The sequence below is a fragment of the Linepithema humile genome, chromosome 4, assembly GCF_040581485.1.
Source record: "Linepithema humile isolate Giens D197 chromosome 4, Lhum_UNIL_v1.0, whole genome shotgun sequence".
In the NCBI taxonomy this organism is placed as follows: Eukaryota; Metazoa; Arthropoda; class Insecta; order Hymenoptera; family Formicidae; genus Linepithema; species Linepithema humile.
The window spans coordinates 25374212-25398628 of NC_090131.1; the positions used below are offsets into that span (position 1 = coordinate 25374212).

The 24417-nt window shown below is 35.4% G+C and overlaps 3 protein-coding genes across 5 annotated transcripts; 2 read left to right on the forward strand and 1 right to left on the reverse strand.

Moving 5' to 3' along the window:
* Window positions 1-340: 340 nt before the first annotated feature.
* 5PtaseI (inositol polyphosphate-5-phosphatase A) lies at window positions 341-16148 on the forward strand. 3 transcript variants are annotated; one of them, XM_067354415.1, is made up of 11 exons: window positions 341-588; window positions 2305-2346; window positions 2446-2546; window positions 3219-3306; window positions 3384-3749; window positions 3838-3978; window positions 4249-4410; window positions 4525-4710; window positions 4810-4875; window positions 6021-6057; window positions 11703-16148. In XM_067354415.1, exons 1-11 carry the CDS (start codon window positions 526-528, stop codon window positions 11864-11866), a joined length of 1416 nt encoding a protein of 471 aa, XP_067210516.1. In that variant the 5' UTR covers window positions 341-525; the 3' UTR covers window positions 11867-16148. The 3 variants fall into 3 exon arrangements, with proteins under 3 accessions (XP_067210516.1, XP_012222779.1, XP_067210515.1); XM_012367356.2 differs by lacking the exon at window positions 11703-16148 and having other exon boundaries at window positions 3384-3447; window positions 3529-3749; window positions 6021-10031; XM_067354414.1 differs by lacking the exon at window positions 11703-16148 and having other exon boundaries at window positions 6021-10031.
* Window positions 16149-16389: 241 nt separating this feature from the next.
* On the forward strand, window positions 16390-17542 carry SNRPG (small nuclear ribonucleoprotein G). The gene is made up of 4 exons (XM_012367411.2): window positions 16390-16547; window positions 16662-16684; window positions 17157-17281; window positions 17402-17542. Exons 1-4 carry the CDS (start codon window positions 16516-16518, stop codon window positions 17450-17452), a joined length of 231 nt encoding a protein of 76 aa, XP_012222834.1. The 5' UTR covers window positions 16390-16515; the 3' UTR covers window positions 17453-17542.
* A 587-nt stretch (window positions 17543-18129) lies between these two features.
* LOC105672629 (uncharacterized) lies at window positions 18130-24381 on the reverse strand. Its single transcript, XM_012367694.2, has 3 exons — window positions 23660-24381; window positions 23255-23392; window positions 18130-22891 (listed from the first exon to the last, which is right to left on the reverse strand). Exons 2-3 carry the CDS (start codon window positions 23360-23362, stop codon window positions 20819-20821), a joined length of 2181 nt encoding a protein of 726 aa, XP_012223117.1. The 5' UTR covers window positions 23363-23392; window positions 23660-24381; the 3' UTR covers window positions 18130-20818.
* Between the last annotated feature and the right edge of the window lie 36 nt (window positions 24382-24417).

Below are 24417 nucleotides of genomic sequence, written 5' to 3' on the forward strand. Positions count from 1 at the left end.
TTTCGCGGCGCTGCCTGTGCGTGCATTAGCAGGGCTGGCGCTTTCCCCGAAAGGTGCGAGGCGGATAACGCTCCGACGGTAAGATCGGAAGAGGGGTGGTGAGAAGAGGAGGACGGACAGCGAGATCAGCGTGACAGAAGGAGAGAGAAAGAGTGAGTGAGATAGAGGTGCATCCACGAGCGACGGCCGACGGACCGATCGCGAGCCAGTTAAGAGTGTGGTGCGGGCGCAGTAGTGTGCGAGTGCGTGCGAGCGAGCGACGTGCGCGGTCGCCGTCGATCGTCGCGCGGTCGCGGGTGCTGCCAGTGGCTCGTCCGTCGCCGTTGCCGTTATTCGTCGTGTCGTGGTCAGTGCAGTGGGGTGCGGGTGTCGACAGGCTGTAACGCGTACCGAAACGCGCCTTTCGTAGCTGTCGTAGATCGTCGTCACCGCTCATACGACGACCATCGCGGTGCCAATAATTACGCGCTGACGAAGACCGAGACCAGCTTTCCAAGACAACACCTAATCGTCCCGGCTGTGAGAATGGCAGGCAACGGCGTCCCGGTCCTCCTGATCACCGCCAACGTCGGCAGCATCTTCGAAGAGGTACGTACCGCATTGTAATATCGTGCGACCGGCGAGGCGCGGCCGGCCGTGCTACCAGCAGCGAGATCGATCACGCTCGTCGATTTTGTGCGATTATTTGCCCGCGCGACACACGACCTACTTGCCGCCGTCATCGCCGCCGCTGCCGTCGCCGCTCTCCTCGTCCTAACCGCGGCATGCCGAGGTTGGCGCAGATTTCGTATATTCGTATACACGTACGCTACGTCGCACACGTGCCGAGTAATCGGTTTTCGGGCGTTCGGTTCGTCGTCACCGGAGCCGACGGCACTCGAGAAAGTCGGTCCGCGGCGAAGTTTGAAAGTCCACTCTATTTCAGCCGCTTTCTTTCCAAATCTTCGTCTTTTCTCTTTTCTCTCTCTCTTTTTTTTTTTTTTTTTTTTCCCTATATCTCGTTTATTTCACCTTGAATTATTAACATTTATTAATGCTCATTAACATCTGATAATGTGACCTTATGAAACCTTGACAACCGTTCTAGAGTTTTAACATGTGTAAACTTTGAAACGTTGCTGTTTTCGAGATTTAGACGTTCCAGGATTCGGTGTTATTTTTTTTTAGCATGTGCTCCAAAATATTGCAATATACAATACTTGTTAAAAATCGATTGTTAAAAATTTTCTTTTCTTAAATGTAGTTTTTACAGTTTTTTAAAAACCCGGAGTTTAAAATATTCCTGTTGCATTACTAATGGAATAACATTTTCGTGAGGAATATACGTTTACTTTTAAATAGCAAATGAGACAGAAACTCTCCTTGGAGCAGTCCTCGGATCTTTACGCTTGTTTTTGTTATTTTTTTATGTTGATCTTGTCACGTGTTCAAAAAGCGTCACGATGAATATGTAAATTTGTCATGTCGTAAGAACCATCATCCTTCATGTGAAATCAACGATCGCATAATGTAATCGCGAGATGAATCATTAACAGAATTATGTAATTTAAAAAAGTTTGCGAAATGTATGTACATATGTGTTTATATTATACAATATTTCGGAATCGTTAGGAAATATCATTCTTCTCGAACAGGATGTATTTGAAAATTATCGGAAGACAAACAAGAGAAATCGTCATTAAAAACCAATCATCAACTTGAGAGATCAACTTTTCTCAGTTTCCAATTTATTTCACATTAGTATTTTATGTGCTTCAAAAATTTTTATTTTTATAATTTCTGTGATTGATTGTAATTACACATTTACACAATAATAAATAGATATAATAATAATAATATATTTCAAGAATCCTTATGTCGATATTGACATCGCGAACGACAATTACGGAACACGCGTACCCAATATCGCTCGTTATCGGCTCGCGTTCGCTTATTGACGTTTGTTGATATTTCCGTCATAGTACTAATTCTCTTGTACGATCGCCGCGGCGTGTCCGCTTTATCACGCCGCCTACGTATATGCACACTCACACGTTTGTTTATACCGGATTCGCGCGCGACTATTACCGCGATCGATTATTATATTATCATTTATGTGAAATGTGAAGAAAAGAACTCGCGGCGCTTTATCGTCGCAGGGACATGTGGAGAGAGGGAAATGCGGCGCGATATCGATATCCTTGCGTTGTGACGTTAACGATCTATTAATATATCCACGCGCCGTCGAACATCTCATTAAGCTTTTCTTTAAAGTGCACGAAGTATGAAGGATTGAGAGATTGATATCAGTGATTTTCCTTGCAGCCTAGTGTCATGCTAAAGATATGGACGGAAGAATTTTTATCCGTAAGTATCCTTGCGGGCTTTCAGTACGGTACACGTATAAAAACATCGCGCGCATGGCGCCGGCTTTGTGTGTTTACAAGCGGACTGCCTTTCTTTCAGACCATATCGAGGCTGGATCCGAAATTTATAGCATTGCACTGCCAAGAAGTAGGTGGAAAAAATTACGAGCAGAGTATGAGGCACGTGGAAGACTTCGTTAGGTAAACCTCACACCTTTATCTAGATTTAACACGCGCGTGTCGTTTTCTTCTCTCGCAATGTGTTTTTATGGCAGTCGAGACAGGTATACTTGTCGTTTCTAAAGCATGCGAGTTGCAGCAAAATTTAATACGTTAAAATAATGTTTGTGCGTCTAAAAAAAATATTTGGTAGACCTTAAAACCGTAATCTTCTTAGCGGTATTTCTTGGAAGGTTTCGACGAGTCATAATATTTGGCTCTAATCAAATTATTAAGACAAGAGTCCATATGTTCGTCTGGAGAATTTATTTGCGCAAAAATTTCTATGAGAGATATCTTTATAATTGTGTCTATAAAGTGTTGATTTTTGATTCTTATCAACGTTGAATCGAAGCTATGCGAACTATGTATTAACCACGCTAAAATAAGTAGCTTTTTCTTTCCACATACGTGATATTGAATATGATTTAACGCATAATTGGTAAAAAAAGCTAAAAATAGACGCATCACGCATGGTTCTATAGTTGAGTGAGTTACTTCAAAAGATAAGCTGATTCTATGATATTGACAGGGGAGAAATGCATAGGTATACATATAAAAAAGAATGATTGGAAAAATGTAAATGTATTTTAAGCTCAAAGCAGATGAATTTTATTATAATTCGTAATATATTGGAATACGAAAATATTGCAGATTACTTATGTCGTCGGAAGAACTGAGATTGTTTGACAAAATCAGGGTATTCCTTGATGAGGATTATTCATCCGCTGAACATTTTACAGTGAGTAGTGAAATATTTGCTCGAATATTTTTAATCTTTTAAACAAAGCGGTATTCTTATCAAAACTTTTTTTACAGGCTTTAGGAAATTTCTACTTTGTTCATGAGTCCTTAAGCGATGTTTTATTATGGGATTTTAATGGTACGTTACATGTGATTTTTAATTGGCTGTCAACAAGTAAAAATAATCTATTTTTTCCTAATTATCTGTATATCATTTTAGAGTGTACTTTTGTACCCGTAAGTGGAAAAGAAGTACATTCGGGCAACATAGAAGCAGTCACAACCAAAGAAAAAGCTAAGTTCCCTCAAGAATTTTTCCCAGAATGCAAATGGTCCAGAAAGGGTTTCCTGCGAACGCGATGGAGTATTAGTGGAACCATTTTTGATCTCATAAACATACACTTATTTCATGACGCGAGCAATTTTATTGCTATGGAGACGGTAAGGGGAATTTTTTACGCAAGTGTTTTCTTGCACACGCATTACCATACGTACGTTTACTCTTCTAATTTGACAATTTTTTTTACAGTTTCCATCGGTGTACAGTAAAACGCGCAGAAGAGCGCTCGAGCACACGTTAGATAGATTTCATAACGACAAATATCCAAATGTGCCGTATTTTTTATTTGGTGACTTTAATTTTAGGACGGACACAGCAAGTGTGATAAAGGTGAGACTTGGCGATAAAATTGATTAAGATTAAATAAAGAACAAAGTAAAAATTAACTTATAGATTAAATAAAGAACAAAGTAAAAATTAACTTATCAGGAACTTATTAATAACGTATCTATTTCACAAATAAATGCATTATTGTTAAAATTAGTGTATTTATCCATATAATATTCATAATTTTACTATGTATTACTCGTATTAGGCATCGCGTTGAAACAATTATATTAAAATCCGATGTATTACAGCACTTTAATTTATCTTTAATAGAAACTGACAGAAGATACTCGAGAAAAAAAGTTATCGAATAAGGGAAATATTTCGAAACTACAATTTCACAATAGAGATGACGATCTCGTATTAACACTAGGGAAAAAGGAATTTTCGCATCACGAGCATCAGAATGTTTTCATGAAGAACGGCAGTGAATGGGTAAGTTGAGCATCCTTCTGTATATATCGCGCAACACAATATCATATCGTATATCAATCGATATTCAACAGATGAGTCAGAATGCTAACAATAAAATTATTAATATTTATGCAGTTACGCGAGTATGACAAAGAACTGGGGGACTTCGATGGCAGATTGTTCGAATTTCCAATCAACTTTGTACCCAGTTATCCGTTTCAAGAAGATGTTAACGAGCCCGTAAATTACATGCAAACGAGAGTGCCAGCTTGGTGCGACCGGGTTTTATTGAGCCCCAGTGCGAAAGCGCTAGTCCAAGATGTACGTGTTCTTATAAAATTTACATTCGCTCGATCGATAAGCGAGCTTAAAAGTTGCATTCACTGGTCTAAAACGTCGCGCTCTTGTTCCTCTGTGCAGATAGATGATTCCGAGGCGATGGAGTACAGCATAATCGGCCAAACTACATGCATGGGTGATCATAAGGTAAAGCGAATGCCTTCCAATTATTGTCTCTTATACATTTTATAAAATCGATATACTGCGACATTTTTTACTTATTACGCTAGGAACATATACTTACACACTTCCTAGTTCTTATTCTGATGATCCATTCTTTCAATTATTATAATGCAGCCTGTTTTTCTGGAGTTTCGAATGAATCTCTAAGCACTAAGGTACCTATCTATGAACTGTCTGTCTGTTCTTCTTATCTCGAAACCCCCACATCTCTTTCACGTCTCGTTATTCTGTTAGTATTCCGTTATCTCGGCAATAAACATATAGGGGCTTGTTTAATGTAGCACCTCCACACGCGTAGTGTCCTCAAGTCTTTTACTTCTACGTTACTTTGGATCTCATAATTCTTGTCAGCTTCACTATCGTTATCATGGAATAATTGTACTTTTTCAATCTAATCGCAAATACGCATTATAACGCTTTTTGCATTTTGCCGTGTTTTGTAATGCTCAGAAACATTTCATTACACAAATACATGAATATTTCACTTACATAAAGATAATACTCGTTATACGTACATATGATACTGCAGTAAGAAATGGCAATAAATTGTGCTAACATTTGTCGATTCTAAAATCTAACTTTGGAAACGTTACGTTATAGAAAATAAATATTGATACGTGTAAAGTAGATGACACAATTAATTAATTAATTACTCATTATGGCATAATTATTACAACATTAAATTTAAATATAATATTAATATTATAATGTTAATCATAATAGGATCGTGTATAAATAAACAATACACACAGACAGTTAACAAACATCGGTGAAATTGTGCGGAAACATATGCATATTAATGAATGTTTTGAATTAATGAGAACATTTTGAAAATATCATTTTGCTGAATTTATATCGTTACGTTTGAAAATATTTTTTGAAAATTTTACACGTGCGATAATCGTCATGTTGACAGACTTAACAGATTGAAAAGTACATTACTATGATATATCATTATTCCTTGGAAAAAAAAGCGTTAACTTTTGTGAAATAGAATTCCTTTCTCATAGAATCCCACAATACGAGCCTTTCATATAGCGCCTTATCGTCTTCTCGTAGTGACGCACGATAATACATAAAGGTCCGTTACTTTTTTTTGCCATTTACAGCCAGTCTACTTGAAGGCTGATCTCATCTCGGACGCAGGTATGATAGACTGCTGCAACTTGCCAATTGCACCCGAGTTTTGCTTCCGAGTGCCCAACAATTATCCAGAGTTGTTGTCCATGTTGCCTGATTGCAATAGTTATGCTAACGCGCGTGCGGATTTTGTTGATTCGTCTAATCTGTTGCACGCAATACCCGTTAAGCATGATCCCTACACACCAGATAGTATGGATAGTCCGAGTCCGAACGCGGTGATGGCCTCCGGGGAGGTGCCCGATCTCGACGCGGATCACATCGGCGGCGAGAACGCGTTGTCCGCGCCGCGATCGACTCACACGTCGAACGTGTCGAAGCGGCACATCGATCGCGCCGTATCGCCGGCGTTACTCAAGTCCAGACTGGAGCTGATCGTGCAAAATAAGAAGCACGAGGACACGGAGCTGGACACTTCGGACATCAAGAGGAGCCCGAGCGAGTGCCATCTGCGCACTTGGCCCGATGCCGAAGATCGGCAATGGTGTGTGAGGAAAAACAGATGCAACAGCGACGTGTCGTGGCAACGGTCCCACGTTCTAACCGAGGCGTGGATTCAAGGCAGAGGTCAGCAGGGCTATCACTCCTTCAGCAATTTCGCCAATCGGTCGTCCTCGAACTCGAGTCCGCCGGACATCGTCGACGGCGTACCGCCCGATCTGATCATACCGCGAATAGCCATAATAAACCCGAGCAATTTCGAGTCGAACGAGAGCTCCGTGTACTTCCACGACGACAGATTGAGCAATTATTCGGAGAACAAGCTGAGCGCTTATTCGGACGGCCGCACGAAAACGCTGAGCGGCGAGGCCGTGAGCTCGGAGAAATCGGACGAGATCGGTGACAAGACGGACGAGGAGGTGAGCAACATACTGAGCCCGGCGGAAAGAATAGTGGAGATTACGGAAAAGACCATCTATTCGAAAGGCCACAACGAATCGGTGTCGAATAGAGAATTGTACTTCGGCAAGGACGGCAGAGAATTCGTGGAGGAATGCGACATGTGCAAAGAGACGAAGTGTCAAATAATAGAAGCGCAGGCTGTCGTGAGAAGTGCACCTTACGCGAAAAACGAAGCTCTTTCCGATAGGACGAGTGACAAACTGACCATGGAACGCCACGTTCCGGACGAATCCTCTTTAAAACAAAATAACTCGCGGTACACCGAAATCCTGTTAGAGAATCAACCGACTTCTCGAGCGTTCCGCATGTTAAACCTCTATAAAGCCAGCACGGATCCGGCTAGGACAAACGCGAAAATCAGCGGCGCGCCGTACAACAGTTCCGGCGCGGAAACGGAGCTTCTCAGAAATCAAGATCGCGATGTGATAAAGATATGCTCGGATATACACGCAGATCATGCGGTAAGTCACGACGCGGAGATTATCAGCTGCGAGAGCAAGCAAAAAGTGTGCACCTCGAAAGACATTACGAGAAGCAACTCGGCGCACAGTCAGGATATCAATGATCACGCAGGAAGTATCAGATTGAAGTTGAAAGCTTACAAAGTCACTGAACGATACAAAAGCAACATTATCGGCAGGCGGACTAGATGTAGAAAGTGTTGTTGTGTAGTATCGTGAGAGCTCGCTTTAATCTGCATCCTAGAATCTGTGTATAATGTTCCTCGTTTATTTATCGTATTGTCGCAGCCGCGCCGAATCGAAAGCGGAAAATACCGAAATATCGAATTCCTCCTATCGGAAAAATGTTCACGCGTGTCTCATGTTTCTTGTTGGAGCGAAACTTAATATTTTTCCGCTCTCGATTCGGCGCGAACGCGCGACAAAATATATCATCGCGATATACATGTTTTGTCGCGCGTTCGCGACAAAACAATGGCGATCGGGTATCCTTTTTTTTTTCTACTTACGATTCTACAGAGTATTCCTTTGATAAACTTTATTTCCTTATTTTCGTGTCGTTCTCGTGACATGCTAAGTAGTAAACGAGATAGCGTCTTTAGTCACATCACCATTGTAGTGTAAGACTATAATTTATTTTCAGACGATGCGCATATTGTTTTTAATCGTGCCTAAAAGAACGCGATATATTTTCGGACATGCGATTCGTCGATCGTATAAATGAGCACTCCTGTAATATTTGAAGGAATCGCATATTGCGAAAGCGGGTAGACACTTTGCATATTTATCGTTGACATAAAACGACATAAACGTGACGCAAGAAAAGTGAAGAATATCATTTTAGTCGGTTGACGGTTTTCTCGCTTGCGTCTCGCGTTCCGTCGTGAGATATGAATTTTCGTACTCCACTTTGCATGTCGTGAGAAACGTTCTGACGTAAAGCGTTGTGTGCATGTGCATGGTACTCTAATGTCCGAGGTTCTGTCACATGTTTCTTAGGAAAAATGCCCGAGTGATACAAAACTGTTCATGTTTTTTTCGCCGTTGTAGCCGTTGTACGAATTTATAACCAGTATAATCACATTACGTAATGTCACATGATTTAGAGTACGGAGAATAGTGATATAATTACGCCGCTGTACAATGTCATACAATACGTACAGACTGATAAAATCGTTACCAGTATACACAATGCACTTTTACCGAGCAGTGCTATTATTATCCTACTATGCTATTTTATATAAAGTCGATCGTGTGCCCAGATCCTTGATAGGCACGGTTAAGTGCTCGTTTTCAAGGAGATTGTTACCTCGCAGTGTTCTTGTCTTTAATTATATTCTCTTACGTTGTACGCTATGAACGATTGTTACAAATTTCATTTTAGATTTATAGACGACACGTATATATACATACATACATACCTATATATATATATAAAGATTTTATTTATTATATGATCGCACTGTCCTCTCGTAATTCAATAGTATTGTCATCGTATCGTTTGTGTCGTTCCAACATTTTACGCTCGTATCACGTATTCCATGTTGTAGAGACAAAGATTTTATGGTGATGCCGCAAAAAATCGCATATTTTTTTTTTTTTTTCCTTTTTTTAGAACATACGCGAACATATTGTACTGCGTTTTCGCCAGGAACAGATCTGTCCATTGGATTCTTTTTAGAAGAGCGTTTTAAGTGGATTACTGCCAAAGTTAGATTCAATGTAGCTTGTTAAGGAGATATTAATTTATGTGACGAATGTCGGTTGCGCGAGAGAACGACGGAGAAGAAAGGAGGGGATGGAGATTTGCTTCGTTTAATTTATCGTTGTTACTGTATTGTTGAGACGATCGTCATTAAATTCAAGCTTTTGGTGTTACATACGAACGAACATGCCATTATTTCGAAGTCATAAATGCGCATGGGAAGTCATTAGCCGTATATATATATATATTGCGTGAATCGGATTCGACGTAAAGAGAAATACGCTGAGGGTTTCTCGGCGACGCGAAAGACGCGAAAGTTTGAGCTTACTTGTGATGTTAATGCACATTACTCCATGCCGCGATCATTAGCGCTTCATTTCCACGATCCTTTGCCGACAGGAAGACACGAGAGCGCAGAGGTATATATCGTCGATGTGTAGACAAAACGGTGAAATTATTTCGATCAGGACGATTTTCGCACAGCGGGATTCGATGAGAGAATAACAATTCGATACTTGATTAGTCACGAGCTTTTTGTTCAGAGTTTCCTCGCTAAGCGTGGAGTAATGTGACAATTGTGACTTAATGTTATACCTCTCCGCGTTCGAAATGGAATTCGATGCGGAATCCGCTTCGCATCTACCACAGCAATTGTCCGAGGACCGTATCAATCGACTTTCATTTGCCATATTAGTTTTAAAACGATGAGAATCTGCGCGTACGCGTGACGGAGAACCGAGCGCAGATTCCGACGCTGTTGTACTGCATTTTTGTTTTATTTTCTATCGCGTAGGCTGATTTAAAATGTACCGTGCATTCCTGCCGTGTCGGGATGCGCGCCGTGTAAATAGCTCACCGACGAGACCTTATATATTGCCCTATTTTGTAAATATAAATTTATTTTTCATACATATGAATACTGCTTTCTTTATTTATTTGTTTCCTTCAGTTTCCATTAGTTTTTCGTTGCGGATGTACGGTCGACTTGCCATAAGTGTGATTAAATGATATGGTTCTGAGAAAGAGATAAAGGAGCGCGCGCATATTTATGCTTATTTTTACCTACGTTGTGCGTACGACGCGGAAAAAAATTGCTTTGAGAAAAATATTCGAGGTTTTTACACAAACACGGTGAATAACGTTCATTATATTGCGTCTTCTTTTTTGATTCCGAGAATTTTTTTATGTGGAAAAAAATATTTACGTGTGTAGAATAAGATAATGCAATAATCTCCGGAAAGTATCTCTTCGTTAAAATTCAGAATTCGTTACGAATAAAATTTGCGAGAATTAGTATTTATTAATTTATGAAAAGTGCATCTCTAAATGAAAATCTTTCAAGAATATTGGATAAAATGGGTTTTCTCACATGCTTATACTAGAAACACCTAAAGTTCACTAACGTTCGTTTTATTATTGTATGTCACGAACGCCTATAGATGTGTTATTGCTGCTGAATGGCGATTTTGCTGCACTTCCTTTTTATCTCACTTATCGATTATTGCTTCACATAGTATGTACGTGTATTTTCATTTAATTTTACGCTCCGCACGTTGCGCCGCACTTCCAATAACCGCAGCCGCAAATTTTTAATTGTGGGGCGCAGTATGGCAGATCTGAGGGAAACTCGGAAGCATATAATAATCTCTCCATTATTTCTCTTACACTGCGTATTTCGGCATTGTTACAATATTATCGCTATATATTCATCCAAACGATGCATAACAGTTTTATCGGAATATGATGTCCGTTTACAAGCTTCGGGCGCTTTTTCAAATATTCAGCAGTAGCTTTTTGAGATAATCTAGCTTTTTTTTACCTCTTTTTATCTTTCATATTATTACTTATATTTCTCTTATTACTATATAGTTATTTGTCTCTCATGATTACGATTGTCTCTCTTTCTTGCGTAATGTAATTGGAATTTATAATCGCCGACACACACGTACCACGGAACGTGGCGCGATTGTTCAGGAAAAGAGGCACGGTAAGCATTGTAAATATAAAACAGATGCATTTGTCTCTGCGATCTGCGTTGCTGCGTCTCGAGAGCAGTGTCGTTAACCACATACTTGCGCGCACTTGGTGTACGAAAAGCTTTATATAGTACGAAACACAAATATATATATATATATATACATACTATCGTGTACGTGTGGTGGCTTATGATCTGTCTGATGATATTCTAGGTTTCTCACATACTCGACTGTTATCTGTACATTTATGTCATTGTTACTTGTTGAAAGAGATAAATTTATAGATTCAATAATTTTTATTGTCGTTTCATGTATTTTTATGTAAATGCACATAGCAATACATGAAACTAGAATAAAGATTATTTTCTTGAAGTTAAGATGGAAAGATTATTCCGAGATAATTTTATTATTCCTTTTTGATGGTGAAAACATTCGCCAGTTATTTGACGTTTCAATTCCTGTCGAATTAAAGAATGTAAAAATTGTTTAAAAACCATCCGGGAAGTTAAACTTGCCAAATAATGTCATGAATCTCGGTGCCAATTAGGTTTTTTTACGACGCATATTAAGAAATATTATTTAGAATATTATCGTTCCTGGTCGCAGAGACGGCGAGGGAAACGCAGGCAGAGGCGAAAACCGGGTTGAAGAGCGGCGAGGTATTCAACGGTATTAACAACAATAACAACGCCGTGAGGACGATAACGAGATACGTACACACTAAACGTGCGGACTCGTCAGTGAAGATCTTTCGCGAGACGATGGTTTGATGCCGTATTCTTGGATAATACGTTTGTCGCGTACAACGATGTCAATCACATCGTATAAGTCTTGTAATCGACGTTTTTGATCAGTCGATTTAACCCTTTCGATACCATTTTATTGGCATAAAAAAGCACAATGTGTTTACAATTAATTAAAATATAAAATATTTATTTTGACATTTTACATTGAAAAGAAGTTTAATTGTATTAAATTGTATTTTGATCTCTTTTTATATCATATTTTTGACAGGTAAATTTTAACAATTCGTGATAAAATAAATCTTGTTAATTACTTTTGCTTCGCCAAACAGCAACAGCAGCTTGCAATAAAACAAATCTCGTTAATTATTTTTCATTTTTGCCCCGTCGAACTTCAACGGTGTGTGATAGAACGAGATCATTAATTTTTATTTCCAATGGAATTTATATAAATTCCACATTTTTTGGTATCGAAAGGATTAATCACAACGTCTGATTTCATCATTGATGAATGATAAATGAAAAATGATGAATCGTAAGACACTCGGCACGTTTCAGCCGCAGTATCTTAATCCGATCCACTGAACACTATTGCGAAATCTGAATACTATAGCTACATTCCACTAGTGTAATCGGCAAGGGAATTTGCAACCACGAATCCAACACCGTGCTTAAAGTTGCAAGCTACGTGCCCTTAACGCGCTACACTTAGGAAATAAAGGGGCTGTGTAGAACTCCAAATGACGTATATGTCTAAAAAGAAATGCTGTAAAGGTATTTAAAGGATGCCCGAAATATTTTAATGAATCTCTCGGACATTTTTCAAGTGTCTTTCGTGTTGCTAGACCGTCAATGTTGTGTCGAAGCGTGAACTCGCGTAAGCTGGCAAACATCACACTTTTAAAATGTCAGCTGCACTCCTTTGCGGCGTCTCACTATTATTTTAATCCAATGAAACCCGTGAGCTTCCTTACTTTTGCCAAAGGTATTATCGTTGGACGCGTTTTGAAGGTCCCTTTCACTGCCTCCGTTCGCGCATCGCAGACGACCAAAGATTTCGCATATATTTATTATTATTGGTACCTTGCCTTCCTCGATGGTAATTTTACGAGATGTAAAACGTTGTAGTCACTGTATACTATAAGTGTAATTGATGTTTGTTTGCGGACTAGATCTCTGGAGCTTTAACGTAGCTTATTGTTCTTGTGCCACGCCGTTATATTCATTACTGTAATTTCTCGTAATGGATGTGCGACTCAAGTACAACAAATAATATTCTAATTCTTTCTAAGACCACTTTGCGTGCATTATACTTAATTTTTTAACTATACAAATTAAAAAGAAAAAAAATATATATATCTATACATACCGTTTACTGTAACAAAATTACAAACGAATGACAAGTGTTGGAGGAAATTGATTTGCAAGAAATTTTGAAGGAATAAGAAACTGTTGACATGAGAGTTATGTTATAAATCAATAGCAATAATTTTTCAAAGAATACTATACTTTGTACGAGTCACTATTCTGAAACCATACCTGATATTTCTTGCGAAGGAACAGTTATTTTGATGTAGTATACTTCTTCGTGAACATATCGAAGCACATTTTTCATATGTGTATAACACACACACACACACACATTATATATACATATATAATTTATATATATACAAAAATATAAACTGATGTCATTTAGAAGATATAAGATACGGATGACCGAGGGAAACTTATTGTTAATTAATAGTTTAAGTGAAATTATGTAGTCTGTATATGAATATCTCGAACTGTATGGACGACATAAAATATTCGTGAGTCGTTCACGACTCGCCGTGCCAATCCGTTCCATCTTAGAATTTTGCACGTTTAATATGAACATACAAACATCCACGCGCAAGATCTTTGATTTGCGTAGGTGGAATTTTTGGAAATCTTGTTGAAATATGCACATGTACTTAAATTTGTTTGTGCTTTGAAGGATCGTTCTCATGAATGTTAAAGTTAACCGAAGAATGCTTTTGAATGCTTCTTCGTCTCCTTTCGTTTTTAACTCTGAAAATAGAGTTTAGAAGATGTTTTTATGGAAGCGATTCAAAGATGGCTAAACAGAGCACGTGTTAACGTGTTAAACGCCGGATGAATCCAGCGAGAACCGCAATTTATAAACGTTATATTACTCGATATGTCGTCTTTCGAAGTGTGTATGTTGAGATACTTACCATGGCATTCCACGGAAATTAGCTGATTAATTCGGATCGATGTGCTAATATCTTTATATTGTAGATTCGTAAGGTACTTACGCTTCACTATGTAGGAATCGTTAATCAGGATCTTTATTTCGTGTCGTCAGCTGAATAGTACTTCTATATATAGTGTCCACTCTTCCGGAATTATATTTAATTATAAACTGAGAATTGCGCTTTTCATGATAATCAAGTTGAGTCATTCTATATTCTAATCGCTGTACACGGTTGTCCGCTTCTCAGCTTTTCGTTTAATATGAAAAAGTTTAGTGTGAGCAAAAGACGGAGAAGCAGGCAACAGCGTACGGTGCTAAATGTGCGATGGGAATTACGAGCCTTTATTTCCATCGTTTTTACTGTACGTTGTTGAACTCTGATATATATGTTGTTGGACATACATATACTAGGTGCGCAACTAAGTTTCCGGGTTTCACACATGAATGGCGCTAACGATACATGTAGTCGATATACATGTCTAAAGTTGTGTTTTTTTATTAACTTGGACATCTGTCAACAATAACCAGTCATAATACCAACACATATTGCAACGCAAAAATATTTTTTCTAACAATAAAGATGTCGAGTTTTGTGCCAAATAAACAGCATTTGCGGGAAGCTTTGCTTTTCTGCTTCAACTTGAAAGAAAATGCAGCTGAAGCACGCCGTTTGCTTGAGAAAGCCTACGGCGAACATGCACAATCGAAAACTACTTGTGAAGATTGGTTTAAACGCTTTAGAAATGGCGATTTCGACACTGAGGACAAGGAGCGCTCCGGAAGACCAAAAACATTTGAGGACGCCGATCTGCAAGCGTTATTGGATGAAAATGATACGCAAACACAAGACAACAACAACTGATAAATTTGAACCATGCATTGCTCGAAAAACGGCCAGAATGGGACACGAGACACGAACGAGTGATATTGCAGCACGACAACGTTCCGTGCCATCGCACTTCCATCGTCCAGGACACCATCAAAACGCTGAAATGGGATCTGCTACCGCACCCGCTGTATTCACCAGACCTGGCCCCTTCCAATTATCACTTGTTCCGGTCGATGGCACATGGCTTAGCTGGGCTACACTTGGCCAATTTCGAAGAAGTGCAAAACTGATTGGATAAATGGTTTCGATGCAAAGACGCGTCGTTTTATCGTCGCGGTATTCATGTATTGCCAGAGAGATGGCAAAAATGTGTAGCTAGCGAGGGACGATACTTTGAATAAACCGTTTTTTGTATTTCTCTTGAAATTTTCCATTTTGCATTGATAAAAAAAAACCCGGAAACTTAATTGCGCACCTTAATATCTCAATAAGATATAATCTTAAGTGTCACGTGTGATATAATAATATTATAGATTAGAAACCGTTGAAACACTACGAAGATCTTCCCAATTTCACACGCTTTTTGGAATATTTGAATGTTATAAGCGGAATTAAAGAAAAATTTATTTCTGTCCAAACGTAACAATGAAAAAAAAAAAAAAACTTTATTTTTAAGTAATCTTTTAAACGATACACCTCGTTTTCGTACAGTATAATTCTATATGTATTGCACAGGCATTCGCGTCAGAAAATTCGAAAGAATCTTCTCTTGAATTTTTCTATAATCTTAATGTTAACTTTTTAAATATATTTTTTTTTTAAGTTCTCTACGGTTCATTATAGAGAAAAAAAATGGTTAAGTAAATCGTATAATTCATCGGGAAATATTTATGGTACTCATTTCTTTGACATATAAGAGACGTATTGTTTCTTGCACCGTCGCAAGAAATGTTAATGTCGTACTTTTATAAATACGTACGTACTTATATTTTTTACTGATGGTACTTTACATCTCTTGTGCTACGATAACGGATGTATATTCGAAGAGAAGAGATTATGCATATATCGTACATGTTTCGTGTGATTATCATGGTGTTTAGGATCGATATCATTCGTGAAATCGCGATATGAATTATATAAGGAAAAGATGTTTTGTTGATAATTATTTCGAACATTGAAGCGACGCATTCATGTACCAATGTTGTACGAAAAGAAATAAAGTTATGATTCCATAACTTAAATGGGGAGATATAGCCTTCTATTTTTTAGCCTTTCTTCAATATAATATTTAGTTTTATTAATAATATTATTACAGAATACAGTCATAAATTTCATAATCAATACAATAAGAAATTACTTGATTTATGAACAATATTTTTTTTGTAAATATATACTATTCTTGTTGATAATCTTAAAACGGTATAGCTGTTATATCATATGCGAGCTGCGGTATTCAAAGTGGCAATATGGCTGCTCGTGGTGACGTCCCCTATGACGTCATTGATGTAGTAGTGCTGTACAGTGCGTGCTAACACAGAGTAACGTTCGTTATTGCCGGTATTAATATTATTTATCGGAACATAGCCGGTGTAGCTATTATATCCAAAAATGAGTAAAGCACATCCTCCAGAGCTTAAAAAGTAAGTGATCTTTCACAATCTGATGTAATCTCTTGCAATCAGTATTATTTTATCTTTAAATGAAAATAGCATGCAACATTATTTTCTATATTAATTATTTCTATATTTTTTCAGATATATGGATAAAAGATTGTCACGTAAGTATCGTAAGAATATGTTAAAATAAAAATTGCATGCTTAAGAAATAAGTTGGAAGCTTTAAATATTTTACAGAAAGAGGTTAGGTTGAATATTTATCCTTATAAAATTGAACAAAATTAATTAAATTGTTTTACTAATTTAAAGCTAATGATTTAAATATTTTCTATATTGATAAATAAATATTTTTGTAAAGAAAATTGAAAATTGAAATAGAATGCACGGAAAACTTGAAGTTTCTGTTATGTCTACTATGTCCGGTTTCTCAGAGAAGTTTATCACAAGCATTTGTAGAGTTACATTATTAAAAATAAAATATAGCTTTATATATAGGTATTTCAGCTTTCATATTTAAGAATATAAAAGACATTCAGCATATGTCTTTTATATTATATTATAAAAGCGATATAAATGCATCTTTATATTAAGCATATATTCTGAGCTTCTGATTTTAATTGACACATCTTACAGTAAAATTAAATGGAGGTCGACATGTTACTGGCATACTGAGAGGTTTTGATCCATTCATGAATATGGTTATCGATGAAAGTATAGAAGAATGCAAGGATGGTACCAAAAACAACATTGGGATGGTGGTTAGTTATAGTATAAAATTATATTATAAAAAGTAGATTATATACAAATTAAAAATTCATTATTGCATAATATTATCATATAGAACAAATATTTATGAAGATAAATTGTATGCTTTTTAGGTGATTCGTGGAAACAGTGTCATAATGCTAGAAGCTTTAGACAGAATATGAGTTGTACTATCAGTATTTAACCTAATTTTACTTGCTAATATGTAATCTATTCTTAATATTTTCAAATAAATCAAAACTTTTTTTAAGATATTTAAGTACTTGAATTTTTTTAAATCAAATACATATAATTAAATTATGTTTTAATAAAATTAAGTTTATATTTATATTATCTAATTTTTTATCTGATGTAATTTAAATGAAATTTTTAGAGTGTTTATGATTAATTTACACTCAATAGACAAACACAAATTGTTTATTAACAAAATCTTCATTTAAATGCAAATAAAAACAAAGATACAAGAATTGTAAAATTGCATCTAAATTTTAATATTATACTTTTCAGTGCTTAGATCAAATACATATAAACTTAAGCTTACTTTACCAGATTTTATATATTGCAAACTAGGCTAACAGATTATAGCAAACTTATTATAAATTTTCAATTAATCTATTTTCTTATAAGATATTCAATAAATATTTTTTCAAGATCATTGTTAATATTTAGTTTGTCTCCATTTTAATATGGCTACATTTTGTATTTAATGTAAGCTTTATGTATGTTTTATACTGCAATAATACAAAATATGTTATAAAAACTCTGGCTAAATCTCCAAGTAGAAAAGTACATGAAAAAATATTTAAATATTTAGAGTTATTATATCAGAGTTGTGTGTAACACATTGTTTCATAATATATATATTTTCTAACTTCAAATCCACGATGACAAAGCTTAAATCTTTGTGTGCGTCCTATATGCAAAATACATAAATTCTGTTTGCTAGCTTGAGATTTGCTCTTTATTGAGTAAGTCTTGAGACTTAATAACGAAGATATAGTGGCAATATTTATATTCACAGTGCGAAAATATATGTTTATTAATGCCAGAAAAATACATAGGAGGCATTTAAACATAGAATGTGTCCAAACAGATTTTATTTTCTGCAAACAATTGTCTATAAATCTATAAAAAATAAATATAACTATATTAGAAGAAATATTTCAGTTTTACAAGGCACTCGATATTTCATCGACCTTCCACATTCAGGAACATCATTTATCCTCAATAAATAATGGATGTGAAATATCGTATGTAATAAAATATTTTATGACAGCAACAAGACAGAGTATAGTGAATATTGAATGATGAATATTTCACGATGTATGCACAATATATAGATCTAAATTTTTTGTTAAAAATATTTCATAGCTTTATATTGTATTGATTTGATCTCTAGTATCAATTTCATAAAATAAATACAAAATTTTTTAAAATATTTAATAATTAAAAAATTTTAAATTTATTTTTTTAAATATATTATATATATATATATATATATATATTTTTTTTTTTTTTTTTTATATAATATAATATAGGCATATATTATAATATATAGAGTAATATAAACATATCGGTTTTTAAAAAGAAACTGATATTTAAATATAAAAACAGTGGAATAATGGATACCTTGTGCATACATCTACATATATCATAGTACAATAACCCTCGTACAATGAAAATTCATGTGATGTTAAACGAAATTAAACAAAACCTTGTTATATGTGATGCATATCATGAAATAATACAAAACATGAGATTCTGTTCTAAAAAAAATAACAAACTCTTGTTTCAAACATCTTTAATGATTTTAAGAATTTATAATATTAAATGAGGGTTCGCGCAATTTTCATATCGTGTTGCATCAAAATCACGTTCTCTAAGTACTGTGTTATATATATTGTATATACGAGGGTTACCTGATAAATAAAAATAATTTATATAAATTTTTGTATGCCTCTTTGCATAAAACATAAAAAATGGTATTGTAACTCGCGTCATACTAATTTATAATTGAAAAAAATTGTCTTTTATACAAATTTTAATCTGTGCTAACTAAACTTATAATTATTTCGGAAAATATCCGATTTTATACCTTATCAAACTAACGTATTTTTTACACATAAATTATGTATTAATGTGTAAATGTCAATTTATTTTACAGCAATTATTTATATTTTACTATTAAATGCCTTAATATGCCAGTGAATTGTACGATTTCTATTTTCACAATTGTGTTTTGAACGGAAAAAAATAACTTTTTAAGCGAAATTTATTTAAAACGTTAAACATAATGTAAACTGTTTAATCAATTATATATAATTTAATTTGTTGTTATTAATGGATCAATAAACCTCTTAAAAAAGATTAATGAATACAACACTGGTATGAATGCATTTAAAAAAAATTTATCACAGTTTATTAATCTTAATTTAATAAGATTAATTATATGTCATTATGTTAAATGAAAAAGTTGTAATACATGACTGTTCGCGTGATGCTTCATATAGATTTAACATGTCACATATGTCTTAAAATTTTCTGAAAATAGTGTAAAAGATATACTAACTTGATAAGTAATGATATTTTAAAAAGTCAAAATAAATTGTGATGCCTTAAAAACTTTACAAATTTAATGATAGCTACATTGTTAATTGATATCTTTTCAGTTTAATTTTTATAAACATCGAGACAATTATCGAAAATAGATTAAGGTAAATGTACGTTTTACCGAACTGCTCTAATTCCCGACCAATTTACTATTTACGCTAAAAAGTAATAGCCGTTAACAGTATGATCGTCAAAACAACTGAGAATATATTGCATGAAGTTTTATGCAACGAAATCAGTTGTTTTGACGATCTGTACGGCTATTATTTTTTAATAACAGTACGATCCGACGTATTGTTAACAGCTATTATTTTTTAACGTAAATAGTAAATTGGTCGGTAAATTGGAGCAGTTCGGTAAAAAGTACATTTACCTTATTAAAGAAATCTCTTTCATCATTTACAATAATTACAAATTATATATCAATTGTTGCACAAAATAATACTATTTATCTTCCATTGTATTAAATATCATTTGATCTACAAAGATACAAATATCTAAAAATTATTTATATATGAGAATGTAAAAAAAAACTTTATGCAGCGAAAATATAATCTGAAATATTCATAGCTATAATCTAAAGTATGACCGTGTAAAACCAAGTCTATTTATATCGAAAGAAATTTATAAATATTCATATAATATCGTTATCACACGACTAATTCAAAAGCATATTCGATATTTATATATCAAAGTATCACATGTTAAATTAATCTTTTTACGAATGTTTTACTCACGCACTGCACAAAACACGTATCAACATTTACATTTAACGCTTTTTGGTCGTACAATAGAATAATTTCTCAGTTGCTCTTTTCCATACATTTTCAGACTTTTTAACGAACGATTCTTAAAAATAAAATGTAATCTAGTTTTAGAAAAATAAAATGCAGATATAATAAAATCCATTGCACGTTTCATCAACACGAAACAACTATTTCTTGTTCGAAATTTTCAGAATCGATATTTTCTTCTACAGAACCGAAAGAGTGTCCATTCATGTTTGTATTATCGTCTTTTTTAATCGTTAATTCCTTGTTATCACACTTTTCAATACCTGTACTTTTAAGGGACTCGTCATTGTCTTCTGTCGTTTTTCCATTAACAGATACTTCTTTATTTTTTTTAGGGCTATTTCTGGATTTCTTGATAATTTTCTCGGGTATATTGTTAATAGTAGGATTTACATCCTTTGCCTGTAGCTTTCGCTTTATCGATTTGACAGATTTACTTACGCACGTTTTATAATGGACGTTTTTATGATGGTCTATTCTATCGGCGTGTGATTTATAAATATAGTCGCACCTTGAACAATGAAACTTAAAAAGGTGCTTCTCCTTATATTCAAGAGTGCTAAAACATTTTCCGCACTTTTTGCAGTTTAAATTGTCTTCACCTTCGTGTCTCGCGACATGCATCTTGTAATACCAGTCAGTGGTAAAGCTTTTCCCACAGTAGGAGCAAGAAAAAGTCCTTTTCTCCTTCTTTTGAAACAAACTGACGTTGCTGTTAATTTTAGGAAAACTGTTGAAGTGCAATTGAACTTTTGATGTTTCATTTTTCTTGTCGGTCTTTTCTTGTGACGTAGTATTAACAGTAACTGCAGAAGGTTGTTGAACGGTCGTTGGATTCTGGATCGCCATGATGCAAAACTTAGGGATACCTTGTGTGCGATGTAACAATGACGGAGCGGTTATTAATTTTGTTATAGGCATCACGCGTATAGGCGCTAAGACCGGCTTAAGTTGAATCGGCGTGGTCGATAAAACATTCGTTGGGGTTTGCGTCGGCGATACGATCCATCCTGTTAGGGGTTGACCGGTGGTGTTACCTTGAGCCGGAGTTGCGAGACGAACGTATTTATTCTGTTGAGACACCACAGGAATGGAAACGGGGATGGTAGCGTGAACGGGAATAGAAGAAGTAGGAATGGCAGAAGTAGAACTAGTAGTGGGAATAGAAATGACAGTAGGTGTAGGAATAACAACAGGACCAGGAGTTGCGGCAGGGGTCGAAGTCACGAATGTGTTCCGTTGCAGATTTGATAAATTTATTTGACTTATCTGCAATGATTGCATTTTACTTTCCACCGGCTGTGACGTGCCGCAATTTGTGGTATTTTGTGATGTAACCGTGAAGGAAACATTTCTAAAGAGATTTGTGATATCATTTTTCAATGAATTAATTTTGATGGGTTGAATTTTAGACAGATTAGTCGACTGGAGACCAGGTATCGAAGTTATAGTGATGATCGGTTGTTGACTAGGCGCTGTTTTCGGGATAACTATCAGTTCGTCATTCTTCTGCAAGGTTTCTATCGCTTTAGCGGGATCTGAATAATCGTTCCTTTTCATTTTTACAATTTCCAAGATCTGTAGCTCTCGTTCGCGCATTCTCTCCCTCAACAAATCCCTTCTGTTCACATTGTTATGTATATATTCGTCTTGTCTTGTGCAATCCTTGTGACGTAACCGAGATTTCCAGTTTTTTAACACGATCTCGCAAATGTCACACTTATAAGATTTATCGCATCTATATAACTTTATTAATACTTGACGACAACGATTGTGGTCGATACTCAATGCATCACAATATTTGTTCTCGCAGTGCTTCGTAACTGGCGCGTTTATTTCGTCTTCTTCTATGCTTACTGCTAACATCGGTGATGCCTCGTCATTTTCCACGTATTGCTGCACCATTACTTCGCAAATAATGTTTTCACATGGTTCATAGTGACCGCATTGTTTCTTTTGAATGGGAAACAGGACAATTTCCGATTTTTTGTCTTGTATTTTTGAAGGCAGTAGATTAGCATCATTTTCTTCGTTCGATATCCTCACAGGAACTATCGAGATTTCAGGTGCTTTTATACTTTTCAATGTTGTGTTCATATCATTCTTATTCCTAAATTCATTTTCCATCGTTTTTAGGAGAGGATTGGTTTTAATTATATTGTTTTGATTTTGAAGGCGTTTCATTTTCTCCGACTGGACCTACAAACAATAAATCATATTAGTCAAAGTTCTTAAAAATTGCGTATACTCAGAAAAAAATGAGTTTATTTTTAAATTCACTCTATTTATATAAATCATAAATGCATTTTAAATATCATTATCATGAGATGATAGTGTTTATCTAGTATTCAGTAGGCTATTTCTAGGAAGAAATCTGAGTGACAGATAAAAATCGAGGTCATTCTCTTTTGTAACAGAGTATAAAATTGTGCGACACACAATATGTGGCTGACTACTCTGTTCCATTATCACTTAATATCGTACTCCTGTCACTATGGGAGTACAATCATTTTCATTTTTTTTCTTAACAATAAGCCATGCAATACTATTTATGGAACTTACATGCCAAGTAACTCCGCTGTCGACTTTATGCAGCAAATTTACTTTATGCTTTGTTGAACACATAGATACTCCTGCAAAGGGTGCTATATGATGCGTCATTTTTACCATATTAACATGTGAGAAATAATATAAGGTTTCCTGTAATTTAGAAAAATTTGGTTAAAACACAATAGAGCATAATAAAGTACCAATTTCCAAATTGTTAACGATTCAGTCTTGTCTATTCAATTACAGCATAACTGCGTAAACGCAATATCTACGGAGCGAACGGATTGAAGCTACTATTGCATGCAGAGAAATTAATTCGTAGGTTAGCCTAATTTAAGTAATAAAGCATCAGAGCCCGCATGTAACTAACCATGTTTTAGGTGTCTTTGCAGGCGATATTTCAAAACTCATACTTACGAATTAAAGTTATTACGATTGATGTCTAATTAGTGTCATGATTCGCAACTCTGATATAGTAATTTTCGTCACAATTTGCGGTTTCGTGGATTTCACACAACGATGTACAGTTTTTTTTTCAATCAATTTTTTTGACCCAGTATGTAGGCAAGACGAGTGTAAGAACAGACTTAGTTAACCGTTTGATGGAACAATACCAACAGTCGATCAGAGTTTTACAACATGAAGCTCTGTCAATCGTGAGATTGCAACTGCAGAATTTCGTTAGAAATTCGTTAGAAACACGTATCTCTCTGTCACTTTTTGCAAAGTAGATCTTATTTAGACGATGGCGGCATCTCAACTGTTAGGTCATGTAAGAATTCAGTGGCGTGGTGATTTCTACTCTGCGCTTGCGCCTGCCCCGCCGCAGACAATTGATTTTAGATCACATTCTTGAGTTCTTTTTTATTTTTTTGTATTTCTCTTCATGTAAATATTTTTGCGTTTCATTCTTCTTATCTGTCCTCTTTTGTACATTTTCTTCTAATCTTTTTGCCTCTTGTAAACAACTGCATGTAAAAAAAAAAAAAAAATTATTGTACAACACAACTTTGCATCTATTAAAAAAAAAATATGCACCTACATAAATTAAATCTTTTTAGCTTTGTTAAATTTTGCAATTAGGTGAAATATTAATATTTTATCTCTCCCTTTATTAGTATTAATTGTTAATTATATTAGTAAAATATATTATGGTAAAAAAAAAAACCATGGAT